This window comes from Apteryx rowi, unplaced genomic scaffold (assembly GCF_003343035.1).
Source record: "Apteryx rowi isolate R43461 unplaced genomic scaffold, aptRow1 scaffold_6, whole genome shotgun sequence".
Lineage (NCBI taxonomy): Eukaryota > Metazoa > Chordata > Aves > Apterygiformes > Apterygidae > Apteryx > Apteryx rowi.
In genome coordinates, this window is record NW_020450871.1 from 198,490 (window position 1) to 221,822 (window position 23,333).

The 23,333-nt window shown below is 49.9% G+C and overlaps 1 protein-coding gene across 1 annotated transcript in view; it reads right to left on the reverse strand.

Annotated features, from left to right (window-relative positions):
* The window catches only part of LMF1 (lipase maturation factor 1), a 205,341-nt gene that overhangs the window by 46,266 nt on the left and 135,742 nt on the right, over positions 1-23,333 (reverse strand). Inside the window, exon 4 of the mRNA XM_026083289.1 lies at positions 20,818-20,985. Within this exon, the coding sequence (XP_025939074.1) occupies positions 20,818-20,985 (168 nt within the window). The remainder of the gene's footprint in view (positions 1-20,817; positions 20,986-23,333) is intronic.

Genomic DNA, 23,333 nt, shown 5'->3' on the forward strand with positions numbered 1-23,333 from the left:
CAGAAATGATCATGGTTTGAGCTCTATCCCATCTGAATAGCAATCTGTAAATAGGAACGAACTAATAATTTGCGCACAAATTACTACAGCTCATGGTTATCACGGCAAAGTCCAGAGCTCTACTGCAAAAGATTGTAGATGATTATTTAATTATCAATACAAAGCAGAACAGTATTAAGACTAAAAAGTGAGAGACCCTTTTCCATCATACCGTTTTCTCTACTAATTAGGACATTCTTCACCGAGACACACTTAGGTTCAAAATTCCCCCTGCAAGAAATGATCTGAATTAAATCCTGATCTCTCAAATCCAGGATCAGCCTGGAGTCACATGGAACTGTTTATGTTCCTTGATTGAAAGAATGCTAAGATACTTCTGGCAAAAATACTTCAATTCCCTTTCCACATACAGTCGCTGCAGGCTCCTTTGAAATTCACTTTTTCTAGAATATTTAGATGAATCGAACAATTGCCAAAGTAAGAGCAAACCGCATTAGAGAAGGAGAATGCATCAGAAAGAAATCTGCTGTGATAGAGAACATTTTGCACAGTATCTGTCCAGGTCTTGGTAAAAGTTGGATCAAGGTGGTATTAAAGACAGAGTATGGGCAAAACAATGCTCTTTGGAACAAACTTAGATGGGAGGGCTGAGTACCTTCAATCTCAGACAGTCCTGACATACGGAAATGGGATCTGTATTACGAATCTCTTTCAAAACAACTCAAATCCAAGGTTTTGGTTTGACCAATTGTGGAGACAGAGCAGCCAGCTGCAAAAACTGGATCAGGATTCCAGTCCCAAAATGTGCTGGTATTTCAGTCTCAACAGTGATTCAAACTCATCTTTTCCTTTTAAAGTTAAAAGAAAAGGGCATGACCACATCCGCAGGCATAGGGAAAACGCAGGGAAAAAGTAAAGGGGATGTCATATCTGATCAGCTTGACACTACGGTGGAAAACACTGGTGGCTTCTCTGATTTATATCTTTCTGCAGCTACTTTCTTTGCCTCATTAAAGCACATAATTTCAGTAACTCTAAGCTCTTAGCAACATCTGCAGTAAAATATTTAACTTGGGTTGGCTACTCAGTGTCACTGAAAGCCAAGGCTGGGTGGATTTCAAAATCCCAGATGACCTGGATTTTTCCACCCAACCAACCTCTCGCAGCACGTTCTGGAGCTAATACATGCACCAGTTCAGCTCCGCATTATTGGGCCATCGGCTTTCGCAAGCTCCGGTGAAATAGGAAACACTTGTGGTGTGAAAACACACCAAGAAAAAAAATAATCCCATGCCTTATTTGGGGTTGGTTACCATTCGATTTTAATAAAGACAACCTGAAAAAGCCTCAGGGGTAAAAATAAAATAAATCATATGAATGTAAAATTTTTAGTAGAAGTGATGCGTTAATAAAAAAAAAATTTGAATAGGTGGAGACCAGTTACTGTCTGCATTTTGCAGACACAGATGTCCACAGAGGCCTCTATGGAAAGGAACTAAAGTCACCTACTGGCTGTAGTGGCCACTAAATCTTCATGTGAACTTCACTGCTACGAGTCCAGTCGCGCTGCTGAAGGTCAGGACAGAAGCGACGGCGGGGACGGGGCGGATGCCGGCGCCGGGGCACTTCGCCGGGACGAGGCGCCCAGAGCAGAACGTCAGCCCTGCTTGCCGCCGCGTCGGGGCTGGCTCAGCTCGCGGCACACTTGCGCGAGCAGCCGTTCCCTCCGCCGCACTGGAAAACAGCTTGAAAATCGTGACAAATACCTGACGTAACGGGCCAGCTTGCTGACACGCTGCTCTGCATATTTAAAATATCATCTGAAGTGCCCCACTGGTGAACACAAAGCCTTTGTTAAGTTTTCTGAGGCCAAACGAAGAAGAAGGAAAAAAAGGGCATTTTACTTGCATCCCAGACGGTCACTGAGCAAGCCACAAGCTGCCGGTGGCGGGGACCTAAGCAAAGAGCAAATGAAATGTACATTGGGCAAAACCAGATATGCTTAAGAAAGCAAAAAAAGTGTTAAATAACACATTTTTATGCTGCCATCCGCGGCAGTTTCTTTTCAGCATTCGGGCGCCTTGCTTGTAATTTAGCTTACAACGGGAATGAGGTGTAAATTATGAAAGGATCAAAAACGGAGAACTTTCAACTATTTCCATGCCCTCCCAGCACAGTTCCTGCCACACAGGACCAAACCACGGCCGAGGCCCGGTGGTGGGACGGAGGGTATGCAGAGCGGAGGCAATCCGCCGGCGGCCGCGCCACTCGGCGGGTCCCTCGCCGTGCTGCTGCCGCTTTCGTCTGATCTGCGCGTTTGGGGGCACAACGCGCGTTTGCCTCTAGAGCAGAGCCCTAAACCTCGCGCGCAGGAACTCACTGTGTCCGTTTAGCACTGCATAGCAATAAAAACACGCAAAAGAAGCCAGGGCCCTGTTTTTAGGTTTGCAGAGCAAGTCAGAGAAGACAAGGTTGTCTGAAGGGACACATGCAAAAGAATAAACTGTACGTGCAGGTTAACTAATAGCTAGTGGTCTGCACACGTGGCATAGCAGGGTTTCAAAAGCTGCCTAAGGAGCCTCCTCCGACAGGGAGCTTTGAAGACCTCAGCCCTAAAGAGCCTAGTACAGCGGGTATTTCCTGGTAGTATCACGCTTCTTTTCCCAGCATAGCTTTGGCCTATGTCAGATGGGATCACATGAAATGTAGATCCCGGAGGATGCTGGAGAGGAAGCAGAAAATGCCACCCACTTTCAAGGTCACAGCTGCAAGCAGATCCCTGTTCACGCTGCTGCACTGATCACTTACATATGAGATGAACCTTGGAAGAGTAATAAAAATATATGTACATTAGAATATTCCAGGCAGAGCTGTCACAGTACAGTCTTGCTGCTGGCAGGGTAACTCGGCAATTAGCCTTTGAATTGACAAGAACCTAATGGCAGCTGCAATGTTATCAAGAAGGGATGCACTCTTGGAAAAAAAACGGCACTGGGCTTGAGGTTTTCCAGCTCAAAATAATCTCTAGCAGAGGATGAAATACATCTGCCTGTCCATGAGTAAGTTCCTATGCTCCAAAGCGAGCGTGTGACTCATTCCACAAAAACCAAGTGCATCACCATCAGCCATGCAGCTCATTTTAAAAGGTTACTCGTTATTCACCAGCAAATTAGATTTGTCAACAGACAGCTAGAGTAAAAACCCAGTATCTCTGGGTCCTGTGATTCAAACAGCCTCATCTAACAAAGCGGAATAACGAGCTCTTCGGAGCTGGGTGACAGCCACCGTGACATTAAGACGCAAGAGCAGGGAACGACACAGAGCCAAAGCGCCCAGAGCTCGCTCGGTACTTGCCGGTGCTGTTGCAACGGTGTTTGAAATCACCGTGATTGGAAGGGAGCAGGAAACCAGCAGGAACCAGGATACGGACAGGCTGCTGCGAGCTGGTCCGGTTTTCCTGTGCCTTCATTTACACCCTGGCCCCGGATGCTATGTGCTTCAGACCTACATTGTTTTGGGTGGTTTTAGTATGACTTTGTAGCTTAATTTCTTCTGACAGCGAGAATGAACCCTTAAGGTTTCTGTAAACCAAAATGTTTACAAGCGAGTGCCAAATAGAGAGACTGGTCCAATGTGGCCTGCAAGCAGCCAGCCCCTTCTGCTGCAAAATTACATGATAGAGCGCAGGACGTGCCACAAGACATTAATCTCCCAAAGCGCAATTTTACCCTTGAAATCGCTCCGAGACAGATACATGAGCAGCTCAGACATGACTGAGGGAAGTTTAATGAAGCAGCAAATTACAGCTCTGCCCAGGATTTTCCACCCGAGATACCACATAGGTATTTCCCAGTAGTCGCTCATCGGCAATTGCGGTCAGCACAGCTCCGTTCTGGCGTCTTGTGGTGGCACCGCCGCTGTCACAGTACTGGTGGCCACGGGTGCCAGAGCTCCAACAGGGCCCATCACGCCGTTGCCACCGAGGAGACACAAGAGCGGTTACACTCAAATACAACCACGGGCGTCTGCCACGGCACCCGGCCAGCCCCCAAGGAGCTCTCTGCTACCTGCTCGGAGGYGTCCTGCTTCTAAGCCTGGTCCTGAAGACCAGCAGCGTTCCCTGCTTCGGTCCTGCACCGGACAATGCATGGACCGTCATCAGCCTGTGAGCTCGTGGATATCCATGACTGAATCATGAGCATCTGGGACTTCTCTAATACTTCCCTTTCAGATCTCCAGTATCTTCCAAAATCAGTAAAGGGCASGTGGTAAAATAGAGGCAAGAGAAGAGCCCCGGTGGAATACAGTGCCTTTGGAGAGAGGACCAGGGAGCAGAGCCCTTTCGAGACGAATCACAGGTTATATGCCTAGTTGTTCACACCCCTAGCAACCTCTCTCAGAAGGGAATTGAACTTTGGAAGACAATTACCAGGGTAGCGAGCTGCGGTCTAAGGAGTATCAGATCCACTTCTGCCCTGATCTGTTCCCGGAAATCCCTTCACATCCCCAAAAACGATCATCTTCCCAATTCGTTTATCAATGTTTTAAGTAAAGGTATAGATTATTTTGACTGTCATTGAAGGGATGGAGGTTTCCATGCAATTACATACTGTGCCTGTAGCAGAAGGGAGGAAAAACGCCACGGAGAGAGAAATAGCAGAACTGCCACATGCATCTCTGAAGCATCCTCCTACCAGGGCATCTCCGCCAGAGCACATCCGAGAGCGCTGACTGCTGAAGCAGCCAAAGAAAAACGCCAGGAGGACTCTTATCACAATACTGGACGTGTGTGGAGTATTTCATTTGGCACTCACTGGAGCTCTCATAATCTTTTCCTTTATGATTAATATTAAACAAGTCATATTCCTTATGGAATTTCCTAACTGTGTCTGTTTATATTTTTCTCTACATCATAGTTAATATTTTAAGATCGACTCTCTTTTATTTCTTTTTTTTCACATTCATGTGTTTTTCCTCATTTTATAAATTAGGTTTCTTGTTTAGTAGCCATGACAACATCTGACTGTGGTGGTTACACCACAGCCTGGGGCTTTTTTTTTTCTCCCCCCAAAGCTGCCTTAGAAAAAAATATCTTTTAAATAAATAGAAGGATAAAATCAAAGGGGCAAGTTCTGTGCTGACTCCTCCTCCTTTCCCTCCAATGACCCACTTCAACAAGACTTCCCAGCATGGTGGGTGAGGACTCATTTGGCTTTAATCCTGCAAAGTCTTATCCACTTAGTTAACTTCAATGGGAATACTCAGAGCACATCAACTGAAACACATATGTAAGTCTTTAAAACCTTGAGGCCTATGCCTGAGAGGCAGAAAGGCAGAAAGCTGGAGTTACATTTTCTTTCTGGGCGTTGATCTTTGCACAACAGCTAAATGCCGGTGGTGCTCGCAGGGCAAACACAGAGGCACCGTTCCCGTAGGTGAGGGGCTGAGCGGGTGTCGAAGGGGGTGAGACCCTGTATTTCAATACTAAAAGCTGGACACAGGCTCGACTGTGTTACACCGCAGTATTTGGACACTATCACTACACCGATGGTCTGCCGTCAGCTCCTGAATACCAAACGCGACGTCGCACAGTATTCAGATTGAACCAACAGGCAGCGTTCAGCTCTGGATTAAAAACCTACTTGTGTTTTGGGTCATGCGAAGCCTCAGCTTCAGGCCTTGCAACCCATCTGTCAGACACGTCCGACCAGAACCTATCTGCCCAGATCTGGACCTGGCATTTGCAGGCAATTCCCTCTCCCGCTCCCTATTGCCTTCGCAGCCTGGCACCCAGCTCCAAAACCCGTCCTGTCTCACGTTGGGGATCTCGGTTTCTGGCCCATCTCCGCTAACGAACAAACACAACATGGACTGAACGGCCACAGACACTGCTCCCTCTCCCCGCGAGCACATCCCACGCCTGGAAACCTCCTTCACGCGAAAGCAGGAACCACCACGGCTCTGCCTCCAAGAGCCCGCGGCGGTTCCTGCCGCCTGAAGGGTTTCTGCATCTCTCTCTCGTTCTGGCCCCTTTGCAAAACCCAACCCGCTTCTCATTTGAGGTTGGCAGTAGTGGGGGCCTCTCCTTTCTGAGCTGAGCGATCACAAAACAGCCCCTGCTTAGCAGCTGTCTGCTGCACGTGAAGCAGGCCCATCCGCAGGGCACGCACAGGGAAGGACCCTTGATTTCCGTTAGCAGGACACGGTAATTAAAGGCTGCCTGTTTATCAGGGCAACCTGAAGATCAGGCAAAAGAAACTCAAAGCAAAGTGCCATTATACAGACAGTTTTGTGACCCAGGGAACAACATTATATTTCATTCTTTTAGGATGTTGGTAACCAGTAGCTTGGAAGGAATTTATGCTTTTGAAAAAATTAGAGCGTGTTTTATTTTAGATCTCTCCCACGAGCACAGTAAATTGCAATGGGTTATGGATCTGTGTTTACCAATGGCAAGAGATAACTAAAATTCCATGGCGCGTTTTACACACTGAATATAAAATACCAATTACACTGGGAGCCAACCACATGGAAAGCAACTCTGAACCAGGAGGAGGCAAAGGGGAAGGGAAAAGGCCGGGAATGTAACAAAGGAAGATGAACCTCCAGTGCGGCAGAACCTCTGGGAGCCCCGAGACATCGAGTCCAGATGTTCAGAGGTCGACGTAACCTGATTCCAAGAAGGAAGAGGATGTGTTTCTTAAAATTCCCTGTGGTGTTTTAATTTACTGCAGTCTTGCAGAGGACGCATGTGGTGATCACAGGTGGAGTTTCAGATTGACCATAAACATGAAGTTGGGGGCAAAAGACTCAAGCCATTTCAGCTCCCACTGCCAAGACGGTTGAGGTACAGATTTCCATGAAAACATCTCTCTCCCTTCCCCTACACTCCAGCAATCAGTAACTGGGGCCTAGAGGAAAATCCTCCTGGAGAGATACTGCAGGCACCACCAATCCCTTTTGCTTAGGGCAACCAGACCATCGCCCCGAGCAGGGCTGGTGAGCTGCTCACTTTTTTTGGCTGCGTGGAGAGGGAGGAGGGGAAGGAATATAGGACGGCCAATAACATCTGAAACTCTAGTTCTTATCTATGGTTACATTTCTTCTAAATACTCACAGGAAAATGATCTCTGTACTTCCTTAGGACCCTACCGCCTGCCCCCAAATACTTTGCAGGGAGGAAAGAAAAACATTGGCCTCATAGTGTCTCTGGCACCATCCCATCTGCCCACTGAATCACAGCAGCTGAGCTGATTTTGATGCATTAGGTTTCCCAGTGCCCCCTCCCCCAGATCCTGACCCTTTTACCTTGGCTTTGCTCCCTTCTGAGGTTTCTGGCCCACAGTAACGCTCAGTGTTTGATTAGGAGAACTGGCAGATTTGCCATTGCTGCCCCAGAGGGATCTGAGTGGGGATTAGAACTGGTTTTCAAGGGTTGGCCATGGAGCAAATGACATTACTGACGCAATGAAAGCAATCCCAGTCCCTTTCCCTTTCTCCTYTCCTGCCATACGAATACCCAACCCTCATCCAAACACATAACGCAGTACGATTTATTTTTTTCGGGGAAGTTTTTGAATTTTGGTTGACTATGCTTTGAATTTTCTGTTGTTCCTGTTTTTCTGCATCCCTCTACAGCGCCTAGCAGTAGGAGCTGTCAGGTGCTATAAAGTAATGACATAAAGTGATGGTTGACTGGCACATGAGAAATAATTATCTTTCCTTCTCTCCCAACTTGTTTCATGTTATAAGAATGTGGAGTTCAGCAAATCCTTCTTTCCCTAACTTCTTACTTTACTCAGGAAGAATGACCTGAGCTTTCACCTCTTCCAAAACCCAATGTCTCTTCAAGGAAGGACGACGCAGCTGAAGGAGACACAGAGAAAAAGTCTCGCCTTCAGTTCCAGCCAACCTGCAGGATTCCTGGCACCAGGACAGCACAGACTCAAGCAGTCAGGCAAGTTCTAGCAAAAGGTGTTGGAAAATGGGTAAAAATAGCTTCTGCAGATGAATTGGTTAAGGTAAGGATGACAATAAAGCCATCAATCTCTTACTACCAGGAAAAAGATGAGCCTCAGAAAGAAACAATCAGTAAAGTTATTAAGAGTGAAGCGATCCTTGCCTCGCAGGCCCTGTCTGACATTTTAGGCATTGAGAAACACAGGCTGATAAGAGCAACGGTGCCTGCGCGCCCCAGGGGAAGCAGGGGCGAGCATGGATATGAACGTACGGATAATGAGTCACTTCCACGTCTGCGGCTCGCGGCCCTGAACGGGAGCAGGCACACGGGAAACACATTGCTGCAGAACAGCAGCGTGCGGGGCTTGTTTTAGAAAGCCCATTCGCTTTGGGAGGTTTTGCTTTCTCATTTCGTTTTTTGATGTTCACAGCTTCATTGAGTGCAAATGCCAGGGCTCGTCCCCGGGCTTAGAGACTTGGGTGCTCGTCTGACTCTCAGAGCAGACCTGAGACTTTCATGCTTTTACAGCAAAAAAAAAGGCTATGTTACATACACAGGGAAAAAGTTTAACTGAGCATTTGCGACTGTGAATGAGACTTCAAGCCTTCCTTGAACCTAGTGTGCTGAGCTGGCCAGAACGGGTATAGTTTGGGCTGTTGGCACAAACTCATAGTACATTACCCAAAAGCTACAGAAAGCAGCAAAGATTAGAGAGGGCCGTTCCACAGGCAGGAGGGGCCGGCTGCCAGCAACCTGCCAGCGGGAGCAGAAAGGTTTCCCCCAAATACCTGCCCCTCTCCTCCCCTCTGCTCGCTTGCTCGTTTGCATGGCAAAAGAAATTCTCCACCCCAAGCTCAAGTCCACACGACCTGCCAGACCCAGTCGCTATGTTACACGTGCATAATCTCATCCTAAATGTTGCCAAAGTGCTCTGAAGGATTTACTGCTGATTTTGTGAGTATTTCTGCTAGACTTTCGCCAAGGTCCCGTTGTACCGCCTTGCATACATGATCTGTGCAACTGGAAGCAACCTGTACTATGCACACACGGATGTTTCAGCTAAGACGAGCGCGAGTTTAGTAATGATATGTTTCATAGATGGGAACAAGCTTTTCAGATTTTAGAGGGTTCGGCTCCTTTGATCCTTGCTTTCCGAATGAATCCGCCACATGGCTACCAGAAAAGCCTCTGGAAGCTTCATCCCTTCTCTCACCAGCACCAGTCATGGGATGGGCCGATGGCGACGAGCCGCGAACACTATTTTAGGCCACTTGCTTTCCCAGGCTTTGCAAAACTGGCACTGATCAAGGGTTTGCTCGCAAGTTTTTCTAATTAAAGTAGGGTGTAAATTTAAAGTGCCATATCTCTTCCTGAATAACTCCCTGTGTGGACATCAACTCCAGAACAAAACTATGTCGTTCCTGTTTAGCTTAACCCATCTTCAAAGTGGGTTGCATGTGTGTGAAACAAGAGCAGTTAATCAAGAACGCCTCCTGCGGACAGACAAACCTTCAGCGTGCTCTTGGGAGAGACTAAGCTAAAACCTGAGTCCCTCGGAGGTGAGCAAGAGCGGGGAGGCCTCCTAATACGAACACAGCCCTGGAACAAGGTATTCCCGTGCTCGAGTCTCGGCGGAGATCAGCCACTGACTCAGTTTATGGCAGCAAGCAAAATCCATTAACCTTCTGCAAAATGATGACCCTACACCAAGGAAAGGAAAGGGGAAACTCGGTGCTTGCAGAGAAGTCTCTGGGTGAAAATCACCGTGTATCGACAGCGAGCGCCTACGTGCCACCCACGCGCCCTGCTCACGGCGGTGGCCTGGCCCCGCGTGGCTGAGCGCTGCCTGCCCCCAAGTGCAACTCTGTTTGCTTCAGGCAGCTGGGCAAAAAAACCGCAGCTGCTCTAAGAGGATTTTGCACTAATCGGAGATTTCTCTGAGTCACCGGCTCCAAGAAACCCCAGTTTTTATAGGAAGATGAAAGTAATGAGTGACACAGGTTTCCTGCAATTTCTAGCTGTTGCATCACCAAGGAGATAATGTCTTTGGTGGCGCCTGGGGACTCAGATAATACAGCTGTGTAAACTGCGTGTGGGCTAAAGTATCGCGGGGCCTCATCCTCATCCCAACACTTCCAAATCAAAATAAGACCTCTCTGGAGGCAGCATCATTACAGAGAAACATTAAACCCAGCAACTTGGCCCAGAACAAGCAAATGAGCTATTTTCATCTAAGCAGGACACAAGAAAATCCATCCTCAGTGCTACCCTGAGGCAGCCCGGACACCAAAATTCAGGGCTTTCTTTGCCTTTAATCTGAAATTACATGGGATTCATTGTAGCTGGTTTAATTAAAGCTAACCAGTCTTGGGATGGGATCCTGCACACCCACTCCAAACTTGCAAAACTGCCACCCATGAACCTGTGAGCATTTTTATGGATTTACATTCAGCGGATGCAAGGTGTGCTTAAACAAAGCTATCCATATGCATAGAAGATGTGCGGATTAACTTGGCAGAAAACCACCTCCTGAAATATGCAAATTAATAATTAAAAAGAGTTGCCTACCTGGAGGGGTACTGGGTATCGTCTGGTCCATCATACCTCGATGGACGTTGTCTGAGTTGCACTAATTACACCAACGAGGACCTGGTCCACGAGTTGCTACCTGCAGCCCTGTCGGTGGTGGTGTGACCCATCAGAGGCCGACCGCAGCACGCGCGGCAGCTGCCTGGCTTCGGCTTTACGCCCCTCGCTACCTCTCCCGGCACATGCAGACCCTGGGGGCGGCTCCTGCTGCCCCTGCGGGCAAGGAAGGGCTGTCAGTCGAAGGACTCTGACCTGGCGGGCTACCTGGCTTTGCTAAGCCGAGCCCTGAAACTCATGGGAAGAACATAATTTAAACAGTTGCAATGGACAGTGATTGTGGAGGAATGATTAAAGAGCAGCAATCATGGAAACACCTCGTTTCAGCTAGGAGAGCTCTCCGTAATTGTTAACTGCGCGGTAAAATCCTCCTCAAACACACCAAAAACACTACACCAAGGACAACAACCCACTCCCAACCTCTTCCACTTCTAACTGCTCGAATAGACATGTTCTGTTTTCACATGTCTGTATCTGACACTAATAAATGATTCTCTTCTTGATATGTGTATTATAAACTCCCTTTAAAAAAGTTTATAATCTGCCATCTGTTGTCAGTTAGGCTCTTCTGTTTTTTCTTTTTAAAAAAATTTTAATATAAAACATTATTTAAAGGGTCTCAAAGCCTAGATATTGGGGGGAAAATCCAAAATCCAAAAACCTCCCCAGTACCAGCATTACACTGCTGAAAAGCGAGCAAACATCAGCAAAGACRTCCTGAGAGCCAAGGCTGGGAGATGCAATGCGGTAAGTTTGAATCAGGAATACAGCGCTGGGAATGGGATTAAACTTGGAAGAACTTTACTTGGGGAGCCCATCACTTAAAGCCATTACCTGAAACTCTACAAATCTGTACCTTAAACGAGTTTGACACAGGCACTGGTGGTTGAGTCCTTTGGCTTGGGCAACATAATGGTTCAAAATGGTTTCAGTCAGCTTTAGTAGCTACACCTACTAAAATAAACAACCATCACTGAAAATATGGTAACAACACACGTTCAAAATCATGTCAGTGACTTCAGTAACATCACTGGCTTATAGATGGTCTGGCTCTTATTAGACATAATGTTTTAAACATATACTTACACATACATGCAGTCACATGTGCCACACATACTTTATCTCCCATCCTTGTTTGGACCTGGATGCTACAGCGCAGTACTGAGCACACCACATCTGGAAAGTGCAGATGTTTTGAAGCTGTTTCAGCCTCGCCAACTCATACAGTTTCACTGACAACATCGTCGTAATTGATTTTGCTCTTCAAGCCCAACCACCTGGAACGCTGCTAGAGCACTGCAAGCAGAAAGTTTCTGCATCTCAGAGAAATCTTGAAAATCAAATGCAAAATTAAGAGGAAAAAAACCTGCCCCAAAGCCTTAAGAGCCTAAGTACTCCATTGCTCACACAACCTTTTCCCTTGGCAAAGAAAGGACCACATGTGGTGGACGTCAGCCATGTCATTTAATACGCCTCTGGAAGGTGTTCATATAGTGTGAAGAGGAGAAGGGTGTAAAGCCTACATAGCCAGCACAGAAAACGAGACCTGCGAGCGTCCCGAAAGACGGTAACATGGAAGAAATAAGAAGGGCATCCAGAATTTGTTGGATTTCCATTATACTTAAGCAAGTCTTACAATGTGGGATCTAACTCGTGATCTTTGAACGTCTGCGCTTAGCAATACGTCCAAGGACAAGGGGCCACCAGCGTCCCCGGGCTACCGCGGCGAAGGCACAGCCGTCACCGCGACCGGCACGGAGGTATGATACAACAGCCCCAGCCCCGCGGCTCCAATAGCCGCGTTGGCCACAGCACCCTTTCATGGTAGGAGCAAATATACTACAYGGTGATCTGAAAGGCAACCAGTGCTTCTGGATGGCTGCGCTCACCAAGCCCCTCCTGGCCCCGAAACCAAGAGCCCCAGTCAACGTGGTCCTTCCTGCCGCSCTTTCACAAGCCCTTGGGGCCGCCCGGGCAAGTCTGGCTTCAGGGCCGGGTTTGAAATTTGTCTCCCAGGTTTGTCAAGCAAAAACGTTATCAGCGCAGCCAGGGTGAGCCGACCGCGTGCCGGGCGCCTAGCTCGGGACACGCCACCCTCCGCCCCGCGGCAAACCAGGCCCCCGCGGCACCTTTCCGGCTGGACGACCGAACGCAGAGGCACCGCAAGTCAGAGGCTGACGGCGTCCYGAATAGCCACACGTTATTTCCAGTTTGGAAAAAACCCCGGCAGCCCACAAAACCCAGGCTGTGGGATCCCTCCAACGCTCGCCTCCCGGTGCCAGCAGCGTGACTGATGGCAAATCCCAGCAGCGCGAAGGCTTTGCTTCGGGCMTCTGCCAGGCGACTCCGCCTTTTGGAGCCGTCGCCAGTCCCCTCTCCAATTAATCAAGTTCCCATACTGATTAACAGCATGATTCATGTCTCGTTAGGCGCATTCAGAAACAAACAAGGCTGTATTTCAAGGCCGCTGGCTTAATGGTTAAAATAAATACCTTCCAAACTTCTATTTTCAAGTAGCTGAACCTTTTCCACCTTTACAACTAATTCAGACTTCCTTCAAATTATTTTTCTAAGTAATATAACAATTTGTTTTTCATTAGAGCTTGTCAAAGCCGGACTTTGGTTTATTTTGAGAGAAACCAGCGCTCTCCAGAAACTGTTTAGTACAATTTGAATGACGCCCAAAGGGGTTATTGCAGCCACAATCAAAATAGAGTTTACAGCACTGGCTAGGGGTGACACTTTATTTAATGATTTAAAAAAAAAAAGAAAAGAAAAGAAAAGAAACCCCCCAGCCCCCTGAATCAGAAGCTAATTAAATGCACTCCTATGGCTAACAGTAAGTGTTTCTAAGTCACTCTGACTACTGCAAAATGCAAGGACTTAACTTGTTGCTAACTAATACCAGACACCATTCTCCGCGCAGCGTTATTTACTGACCTGGGGTGGTACGGGCTGGCATTCGCGTGGCCGGGACGGCAGCCCCTCGCCTTGCCCCACACACCATCCAGCTGGATGTGAAAGCGAATCTAGGGAGTGATTCAACAGTTTGGGTTCTGCCTGCCTAAGTTGGATTTTTTCTGCATAGCTTGGTATTTAATTTAAGGTGGCTTAAATGTAATCGAAAATCGACCCCGTAACTCCTTTGATTTCGCACTCCTTTTGTTTTGCTGCTGATAAAAGCAGAGCTGGAGCCGCGCCAGGGCAGGCGGTGGGAGCCCGAGGATGGGCTCTGGCACAAGGCGCGTTTCGGAGCGGGTGTCCCGCTGCGGCCGCTGGACCCCGCTGCCGGCCGGAGCAACCTGCATTGCGGAGCAAGGGCGGCCAGCGACATAACCTTAGCCTAATCCTTAAAGCTTCCCATACGATCTTTTGCAGTGCTTCTCCCTGTACCTCCATCTCGGACCGGAGCCCAAACCAGCTTTTTAAGCAGCTGAGCTGCAAAGCTATTTTCCAYGGGACCGTTCCTTCCCGAGCAGCAAACGCATGCTCTGGTGTTAATTTTCCTGGGATGTTTCTTGTTTGTTGTTTCTTTCTCGACCACAACAAAATCAACAAAATTGGGACTTTGGTGAGTGCTGCATTTCCTCCGTGCTTTCCCAGGGGCCGCGTGCCGCTGCTCTCCCAGCCTGCGCAGCCAACACCCGCTGACTCCCACGAGCCGCGGGGMCCCCGGAGCCGGCACGAGCGGGTCCCCTGCGAGTGAAACCAGCGGCTGGCCCGGTGATGTCGCACGGAGAAATACCGTATACAGCGGCTTTCGCGGGCTTAATTCAAGTTTACTCACAGGGCCGAACTCTCTTGGAGGGTTTCAGGATGGATCCCTGGCTCTTCTGCGTTTTGCCTTCGCTTGTACCGTCAGCAAAGCGGGAAGTGACTTTATCTCCGGGCACAACGTGTCCACGAGCTAATGACAGAAATCTGTGTCAACAGAGACGAACTACCGCTCGAGCAGTGCACACGTCCGACGGGCGCCTAGCTAAAGCCCATCCGAAGGGCCTGATCCTGCCGGCACAGGACAGGGACTTTGCATCCCGCGTGCTCCCGGCCGATCCGAGGCAGGCCGGCGTCTCCGGTGCTCGACAGAAGGGCGCACAGCTCGTTTCCCGAGGGAAAGGAGCCGGAGGCCGGCGGGATCTTCCCTCCGGCCCCCAGCCCTGGGGRCTCTCCGAGCGAGGTCTCCTCCCCGGCCCTCCACCAGCGCCCCAAACCGCCCTCTCCCTGCGCAGCCCCTCGGAGGGAGCCGAGTTCGTCAGTGCTCTGCATGCGACGGGGCTCGGCCCCCCCCCAGGTTTTCCCTCCGCCGCCCACCAGGCCTGGGAGCCAGCGTTGCTCTCGGCGTTGTCCCTTCTCCATTTTACATACGGCCCCCGCTGCAAACGGCCTAATTTACGCCCGCTGCGCGGGAAGCGAGCTCAGCGTCGGCGGCCGCGGGGCTTCGCCGCTCCGTCTCCTCGAGGGCACCTCTGCCGTGCCCACAGGGATCTGAAGGCCTAAAACCCTCCCGGCTTGCTGAAAATCCCCGGCTGTGCCTATGTGACAGCGTAACCCACGGCGGCGCCACGGCAGCGACGGAACGGCCCTGATTTTCCAACGCTGCTAGCTGCTGCCCCCCTTTCCCTTTATTATTATTTATTTTATTATATTTTTACCTTTGCGGGACGTAAGCTCCTTCCCACTTGGCACAGCCGAAGCCGCCCCCCGCTGCAGGAACTGCCAGCCCCCGCCCCGCCGGCAGCGCGAACCTCCTCGGCGCGYGCTAATCCAACGCTACCTGCCAGTTCACAGGGGCAAGGTGGCTTTTTCCTCCCCGTTTGGCTTTCCTCGAGCTTCCCCTCATCAGCTCGTTTGCCAGGCGGTGTAACTTTACAGCCCGGCTCCGGGAGCCAAGAAACACGKTTGCTGGTGTAAGCTGTGCATTAGACATCGTGGAAAACATGCAGCTTCAGGGTTTTAGGAGCCAGCTACGGAGAAGGGCGAAACACCCGCAAAGCAGCAAGGACGTGTTTTTTCACCCTCTCRGATTTCACTCACGGACTCTCGCGCTCGACTCTCTCCGGCCGTGGGTGGCTGAGCGGAGRGACGGGCGAGGGYGAACGTGTGCACACGCAGAGGACCAGTGTSGGCGGGGAGAGAAGGGAGAGACCAYGCGATACTGCCCAAGGTGGTATGGTGGGAAGGGTCCTCYGACTCCGCTTCCCCAGAACCATGTAGAACAGGGTCTAGACGTCACCTGTGGTCTCCAAGAACCTTGAAGACCTGTTCTTCCACCTCTAGATACTAACGACCACATTTTGGACTTGGTTTCTCCTGAACTTGGGTGTGCTTTTGATCCGCATACACAAAATCGGCCAACGGGTACCATCAGACTCAAAATGCAAGAATCATTCATCAAAGCCATTTGTAAAACATTTACAAGGAGCCACCACCACCATCTTTAGCTGGAATCTGCAGCTTTCACGTGCCCGTCACATGCCCCAGGCTCTGGTTTCTGATACGACCTCTGGATACCAGCATCTCAGTGAACACGGCTCTGCCTCTAAACAGCAGCTACAAACTGTGCCTATACTTCCCAGGAAGGGCAAAAATAAATGGTAGCAAAAAGCTCTCTATGTTTTGTGAATTCTCAGAAACCCTCTTGGTTGTATATGAGCAAAGGGCAACTCCACCTCAGGCTTATTTGGAGATTTCTGTGGCTCAGATTGGACATTTCTCACCAGCCTGTTTTTACAGGGCTGTTGTGCAGAACTGAGCGGGAAAGGAGCTGCGTTACAAGTCTCTCCTCCAGTTTTATTCCTGGCAGAGACAATTTGCAGCAGTGTTGCTCGGCACGTCGAGTCTGGCACCTGCTTACAATAAATCCCTAACGATGTTGAAAAGTTAAACGTCCGTTTAGTTTAATTTCTGTTTTAGATTCGGATTTCTATGTACCGTAAATGCTAGAACGAATGGTTTTTTGAAACAATGCTGCATATTTACCTTGGAGATCCTCTATAATTGGCTGCTCTTCATCTAAGCTTTCGCTCTACATGCAGAGAGATGCACTCAGTGCACGGAGTCCAACGGGGGAGACTCTGCCGCCGTCAGCTGGCAACACCTTTATGCCAGCTGCGATACTTGGAGAAGGCTCCCTTGCAGGTGGGATGGGTCAACGCGCTACTTTGGGTCTCAGAAACCCAAGGGGTTTGAATCCCAGCAAGCACTAAGGGAAGAAAAAGCCTCATGGGGTGATGTTAACCTGCGCAGACCAGGTTGGGAGTCTTTGCTAGAGATCTCTGTGTGACGTGAGGCTGAGAAAGGCTCTTGTAACCTAGGAAATGCCTTGTCCCAAAGCRTCATCCTCATGGCCATCTCTTCACAGTGCAAACATCTTTTCTCAGGAGACTGGGGTTTCAAGTGGCAATTAATTAAAAGGTCAGAAGAGCCTATTGCAACCTTCTGGTGGGAGAAGGGAATGACCAGTGCCGAGGACGCACACCCTCTCTCCCTCTCCCGCGCACRCGGCACAGGCAGCCCTCGCAGGACCTCCATGCCAGGCTGTGGAAGACCCTCCTCCAGCAGAGGCACCTGGCCCTTGGCAGCCGCCGCACGCAGCTGCGCTGACAGCTCGGGAGCTCTGCTGGAGCCTGCCCGGGGGAAAAACTGCTGATGGGGCCTGGCCGAGCTGCTGTAAAATCTTGGATGACATTTTCTCGCAGCTCACCTTTGATCCTGGCAAACGTGCTCTGGGCGCTACGAGTTGATWGAGAATATCTCTGTGTGCAGATGTCCTGCAGAAACTACACCCACARCTGTAAATCACCAAGCCCTCCCCAATCTGCTGGTTAGCAACAACGAATAATGATTTTTCTAATGGGAACTGGCCAGCATTCAACCCACTCCTTGATTTTTATTTTTTTTTTTAAAGCAAAGTCTATTTATATCGAGTGACTTGAAATAAGCAAGACTCTTGGACTTGCTGGGGAATTATTAAAGATCAAAAAGCAGCCAAATGGGGAGATTTCCGGAAGCTCGAGTTAAGGGGAGCCGTGTCAGCACAGGCAGAGCCCAAAGCACACTCCCACGTGCAGACCGAAATCGCAGCACCGGGGATGCACACAAAGCAACACGCGCGTGCGATGCCCAGGGCTCCCGCGGGACCCGGCGCCCTGAGCCGCTGCGGGTGTCCAGCGGGAGCAATCCCAGCTCTCTGGCCATGTTCCTGCGACGATCCCGGTCTGAAGACAGGGGCTGTGCCTGCAGCATAGGCTGCCGGGTCKCCGGTCCCCCACCTCAGCGCTTTATAGAGTTTGCTGCAATCTCCTGTCTGCTCCCCTGTGCTTTTTTAAGAAGCTGCAATATCGCCAGCACACGAGTCTTAAGAGACAAAGATCCAGGCCCAGCAAATGTCACTATTTTCCCCTTAAACGCGCTGCCTGCATCACACGAAACGCTGGGAGCCCACGGGCGGTGAGCGCAGGAAGGGCTCCGAGCAGACGCGTGCCCCCGCGTACCGCCGYGGGCGTTTCGTTCATCATCGCGCAAATCCCCTGCACGGTAGGTGGCCCGCGGCTGCCCGACGCAGCGCGGCCAGCAAACTGCGCCCACGGCACAGCCGGCCGGTGACRCCGTCGGAGACAAACCTCCGCCGAGCGCGCTCCTCGGCTCGGCCCAGACGGCTGCCTCCCGGCCCCTCCTCACCGACGTCGCCTGCGACGGCAGCCCGCTTGCTGAGCCTTTTTCCTTATACACGTGAAAGAGGCAAGAAGAATAAGTTCACACTTGGAAAAAAAGACTTTTTTTTTAAGCACAACTCTTTTTGGGCTCCTGACAAAGCAATATTCTCCAGGCCAGTTGGAATCTGGAAAAATACACTTACTCAAGCTAGCCACCATGACTCCAATAACAATTATAAAATGTCCAATAAAACTTGCATGTAATGTCAATTCAAATCTTGAAAAGCAGAATTAAGTGGTATATCAACATTAAACTTTATTGCTTCCTTTGCAGAGCAGAAGTATTGTCAATAAAAGTCATTCTGAATGAAGAAAAGGGCAGTAAATATTAAATAAACAGGTTTTTGTTGAAATGCTATAAATGCACCAGAGCTGCACGTTACACTGGGACCCTTTYTCCCTTTGCAGACTCCCCTCATGATAGAAATAAGTCAGTAATTGCAAACTATCAATAAAGCGCCAATTAAAGGGTGGTTAGATGCATGCATTTACAATATGTCATTATGAGCCTTTATTGTATGCAGTTTGCTTGTTCAGATCCCCCCGGCTCCGCCTGCACCTCCGTAGCACACCAGCAGCCGCACGGCTCCTTAGGGGCCTTTGGGAAGCCGGGCGCGTTTGCTGGCCGCGTCCGGGGCGCTGGCTGCGACGGCCTCCCCTGCAGCCCCCAGCAGCATCCCGGCTCCGTGTCAGGCCCCGGCACAGGAGCATTTCCAACAGCAAGAAATCCGGAGCCAAGGACGGGGAGGAGAGCGGCATTTGGGCAGGCTTTTGGGTAACCCGAGTTTCTTCTGGCAGAGGGGTGCAAAGACAAATATCGTCTTCTCAGGCTATAAGGCTACTGCTTTGCTATCAACACAGGACCAAACAGAACACGAGAGCACTGCGCTGGGCTGGAATTGGGCAGCATTGCTTCGTTTTCCGAGGCCCTTCACCACGGTCCTTTCTTGGTCTATTTGCCCTAAAAAACAGCAGTCACCATCCTCCCTAAACCTCCTTACAAGCAAGACTATTGCCACTCGCGATCCCTAGCATGCTAACCTGGTTCCCATCGGCACTGTCTCAGCACCCGTCCTCTTCCTCAGTGATATTCTGCTTTGTCCACGGAAGAGAAGGCAGGTTCTCTTTTTTAGGGTTGGGCTGAACCTCATCCTCCTGGTTACACGGGAAACATCACCCGCGATGACCATCACAAGCAGACCTGGCGTGTTACCCCCAACGGAGCAATGCCCCGAGACCACCTCAAAGCCGAGCGCCGGCTAAGGGCAGCTGCCCTCGCTCTGCTCCTGATCTGGGGACCTCTGGCTAAACCGAGAAGATCCCTGACGCCAAAAGGTGTATAAAGAGAGCAAAGCAGAGGTTGTACGTCCTGCGGTAGCCAGACACAACAGGACGTGTTTCAGAAGCAGGGAGGGGAGCAGCCTTCTCTGTGCGAATGMACAAATCCCTTGGCTTTTATGTCAGCCCTTTAAAATCTGATCAGCATTTTTGTGGTTTACCAATACAGTTTATAAGCTGTTCTCCAGTTTAATCATGGCACATATTTACGGGAAGCAGTAACAGCTCCAGTGTATGAATTTCATGATGCTGCAATGACATTGAAGAAACACTGCAGTAAGCACGAGCTGGAAGCTGCGCTCCTGCAAGTCGGAGTGGCTGCGGTTTAATGAAGTTTGTCCTGGGACAGAGGAGAAGGAAATCAGATGGGACCTAGGAAAGCACACATTCAGGATCTTCTGTCCTCTGCCTTTTGCACAGATTCATTTATTTCATGTAAAAAGAAAAACTGGAATGTGAATGCTATTACTTTGTGAACAAATGATTTTCACTACGAACCTTGGCAAACCTGGCAGTTGCAAAAATCAGAACTCAAACGTTTTCAGAGAAAACATTAAATATCTAATTCTCTTCAAAGAGTGAAAGATGTTGTCTGTAAAAATTGACTTTTGGAAAAACTGCAAATATTCCTCCAGCCCTTCCACAACCTTCAGTCAGAGCCGGGGCCGTCACAGAATCAGACTCTTTGACCTGATCCCTGTGCTAATATTTCTTTGCCACCCACAGGGATGGAAACCAACCAAACACAAGGGAAATAAATCCCCAGGAACACACTAGCAGCAGTCATACCAGCGCGAATTACCCAAAAGCCAGCAGTTAATTGCTTTGAATCATCTCGATTCACTCCTGACCTGACAGTGATGCAGTTCCTCCGGACGCTGCTCTGGTAGAGGCTCGACGGGCTACAGCCCGTGGTGCTGCCGCGACGGAGAAGGTGCTGTTCCTGGCCCGCACCTCAGCTGCGGGTTCCCAAGCTGGCGTTAGCGGCACGCGCCTGCAGCTCCGCCGCCCCGTCCTGTCCCAGCTTACAGCCCCAGGACCTCTGCAGCTGCTCAGCACCCACACGCATGGCGGGAGAGGTCTTATGTCCTTCAAACCCCCCTGCGATTTCTTGGGCGAAGGCATGGCCCTTAGGAAGCAAACCCAGGAGCGTCTCACCTGGAAGAGGATCTGCAGAACGCCGTGTACGATGCACATGCGACGCCCGAGGAAGATAAAGAACGGCACCACCAGCTCGATGAAGTGGTTGAATAACGTCTCAAACTGATGAAACCACCACGGGGAGCGATGCATGAAATAGGCTATCGGGTTGGGCACTGGCTGGGTCTGGAAGAGGAAGGAGAAGACACGTCACCTGGAGCTGAGCCCCTTTCCCAGCTCTACCCGCAGGGCTGTTTGCAGAGCTCCTTGGCCTTTCTCCTTCCTTCCCCGAGCTTGCCCACAGAAGAGCTGTCCTTTGCCTCTGCGGAGCAATTTCATGTTACAGAAAATCATTCCTTTTTTTCCATGAAAAACAAAGGCATTTTTAAACCAATACATCTTTTAAAAAACAAGAGTTTTAACTTTCTCTTTTTGTTTTTCATTATAACCAAAAAATCCCCATCCACCTGAAATGAAAACCACCGTTAGGTAATACCGAAATGTTGCTTGACACCGATGGATGTTAAATCACTCTGCAGAAGTGCTAAGATCATCAGAGCAACTCTGCAGATAGCGAAACCGAGAGAAAGATTTTCCCAGGGTCACACAGCGGGTCACGCAGAGCCACGAATGGAAACCAGATTTGCAAACCTAGGAGGTATTCTTTCAGAATGTTTAAATTTGAAATAAATGTGGTGGTAGCGTTGCTTTCCAAAATCATAATTCAGGAGAGGAAAGTATAATTCCTCTAAACATGCTATATTGGTTTAAGATATTTACATGCTGGCCTTGTGACAATATTTTTCTTCTATCAGCCTGAAATTTTTTGACACTGGGAAATCTTCCACCCAGTGCAATATTTTACAAAGGAAACAAGAACAAATACTGATACGTTAACGACGGCAGCCCATAAAAATGCTGCAATTTAAACAAAAAGAAGGTAACGATTTACCTTAGCACGTCTAACTAAAGCTCAAGTTCATTATTGTTGCTTTAAAATCCTGGCAGAAAAAAAAAAGAGGACAAAAACACCGATTTTAATCGAAGGAGACACAACACATCTTTAAATTATTTGTAGCTAAATCAAAAATACAAACAAAAACGGGGAAAATACTGTACTATGCACGGCAATTGAGTCCGCTCCCGCTGCCAAATCCCACAACCATTGTAATTCCTTATTAGCAAAGCTGGGATTAATAAAGCTGTTGCTCTCTCCGGGTTGGAGGCTGCTGCACCCCCTCAGGATGGGAGACCGCATCCTTCCTTCCTCGGACCCGGGCCCCGGCCGGAGCGCCGCCAGGGCCGCGGCGGTGCGGGGGCGCAGGGCCGGGCGCTCTCCCCCGCGGCTCCCGCGCCCCCCCGGCTCCCGCCCCGCCGCCCGGGACCGGCTGCGAGCCGATCGGCCGCTTCGGCCCTTCCGGAAGCTCAGGGAGGCTCGCGAGGAGCTTTTTGACCTTGCTCCCAAATCGCCCAGAAAYGCTTTCGTCTTTCCCCAAACAGGCGGGTCGTTTCCTCGGTTCTTTTGCTTTTTTTTCGTGACGTGCTTTAACTGAACCCGCTCGACGCGTCGGTCCTCGCGGGTGCAACGCTCGGCCGGCGGGACGATCCTCTTCGGTGGCCTGGGACCACGGGGGATACGTAACATCACCCGTGCTCACACACACGTGCTCACACACGCAATGGAATCGCCGAACGTGGTCGCGCCGAGCGGGTGTGCAGCCCACGGCGGATCTGCAGGGCTGGGCTGTCACTGCTCTATTTTAAAGCACAGGCCGTCGTTAACTATCGCCCGTGCTTTCCTGCTTCCCCACCTGCGCTCGCTATCRGTAACGGAGTCGCTCCGACACCCTGATCGGCTGCGGTGGAGGCCGCTCGTCGCCCCGCGCCGGCTCCCGCCGGCGAAGCCTTGCTGCCGCTCTGGGCTGGGACGCCAGGTATCGTCCCCTAATCTGCTGCGCCTAAGAACAGAAAGCTAAAACTCTTGCCTCAACTCCCTGTGCAGGAGGGACAGAAAGCTAAGGAAAGCCCGTGTTCCCGTCTCATCTAACGGACGTCTGTGCATGGGCTCACTTGCGAAGAGCGTGCGTTCAGAAGATGGATCTTCTGCACTTTTAGCAGGGACCTAATTCTCATGCTGAAGTAGAAATGGGGGAAAAAAGCAGCAAAGCAGCTAAGAAATCTGATGTGGGTTAATAATTCACTCCCAGTTACTATAGTATTTCCATCCTTCACATTATCAGCACCGACATTATCACGATGTCAGTGGGGGCAACGCTGTATGACAGGCAAGATAAGTCAAATGACAACCATCAGCTCCCACGACCGAAAGCCGAAAGTGGCAGCAGACACACCACAAATAATACACRGTTCCTTGGCATTTGTTTTGACAGAGGGAAAGAAATGTATTTGATAAGAGAACTTCTGGCACCGGGGCCTCTGGAGCCGTTAGCAGCAAGGACCCCTTCCTCCTCCGTGCCACAGCCGCTTCACTGGAACRTAAATCTTGAGTACATAAAATTAAATAAATTATAGTA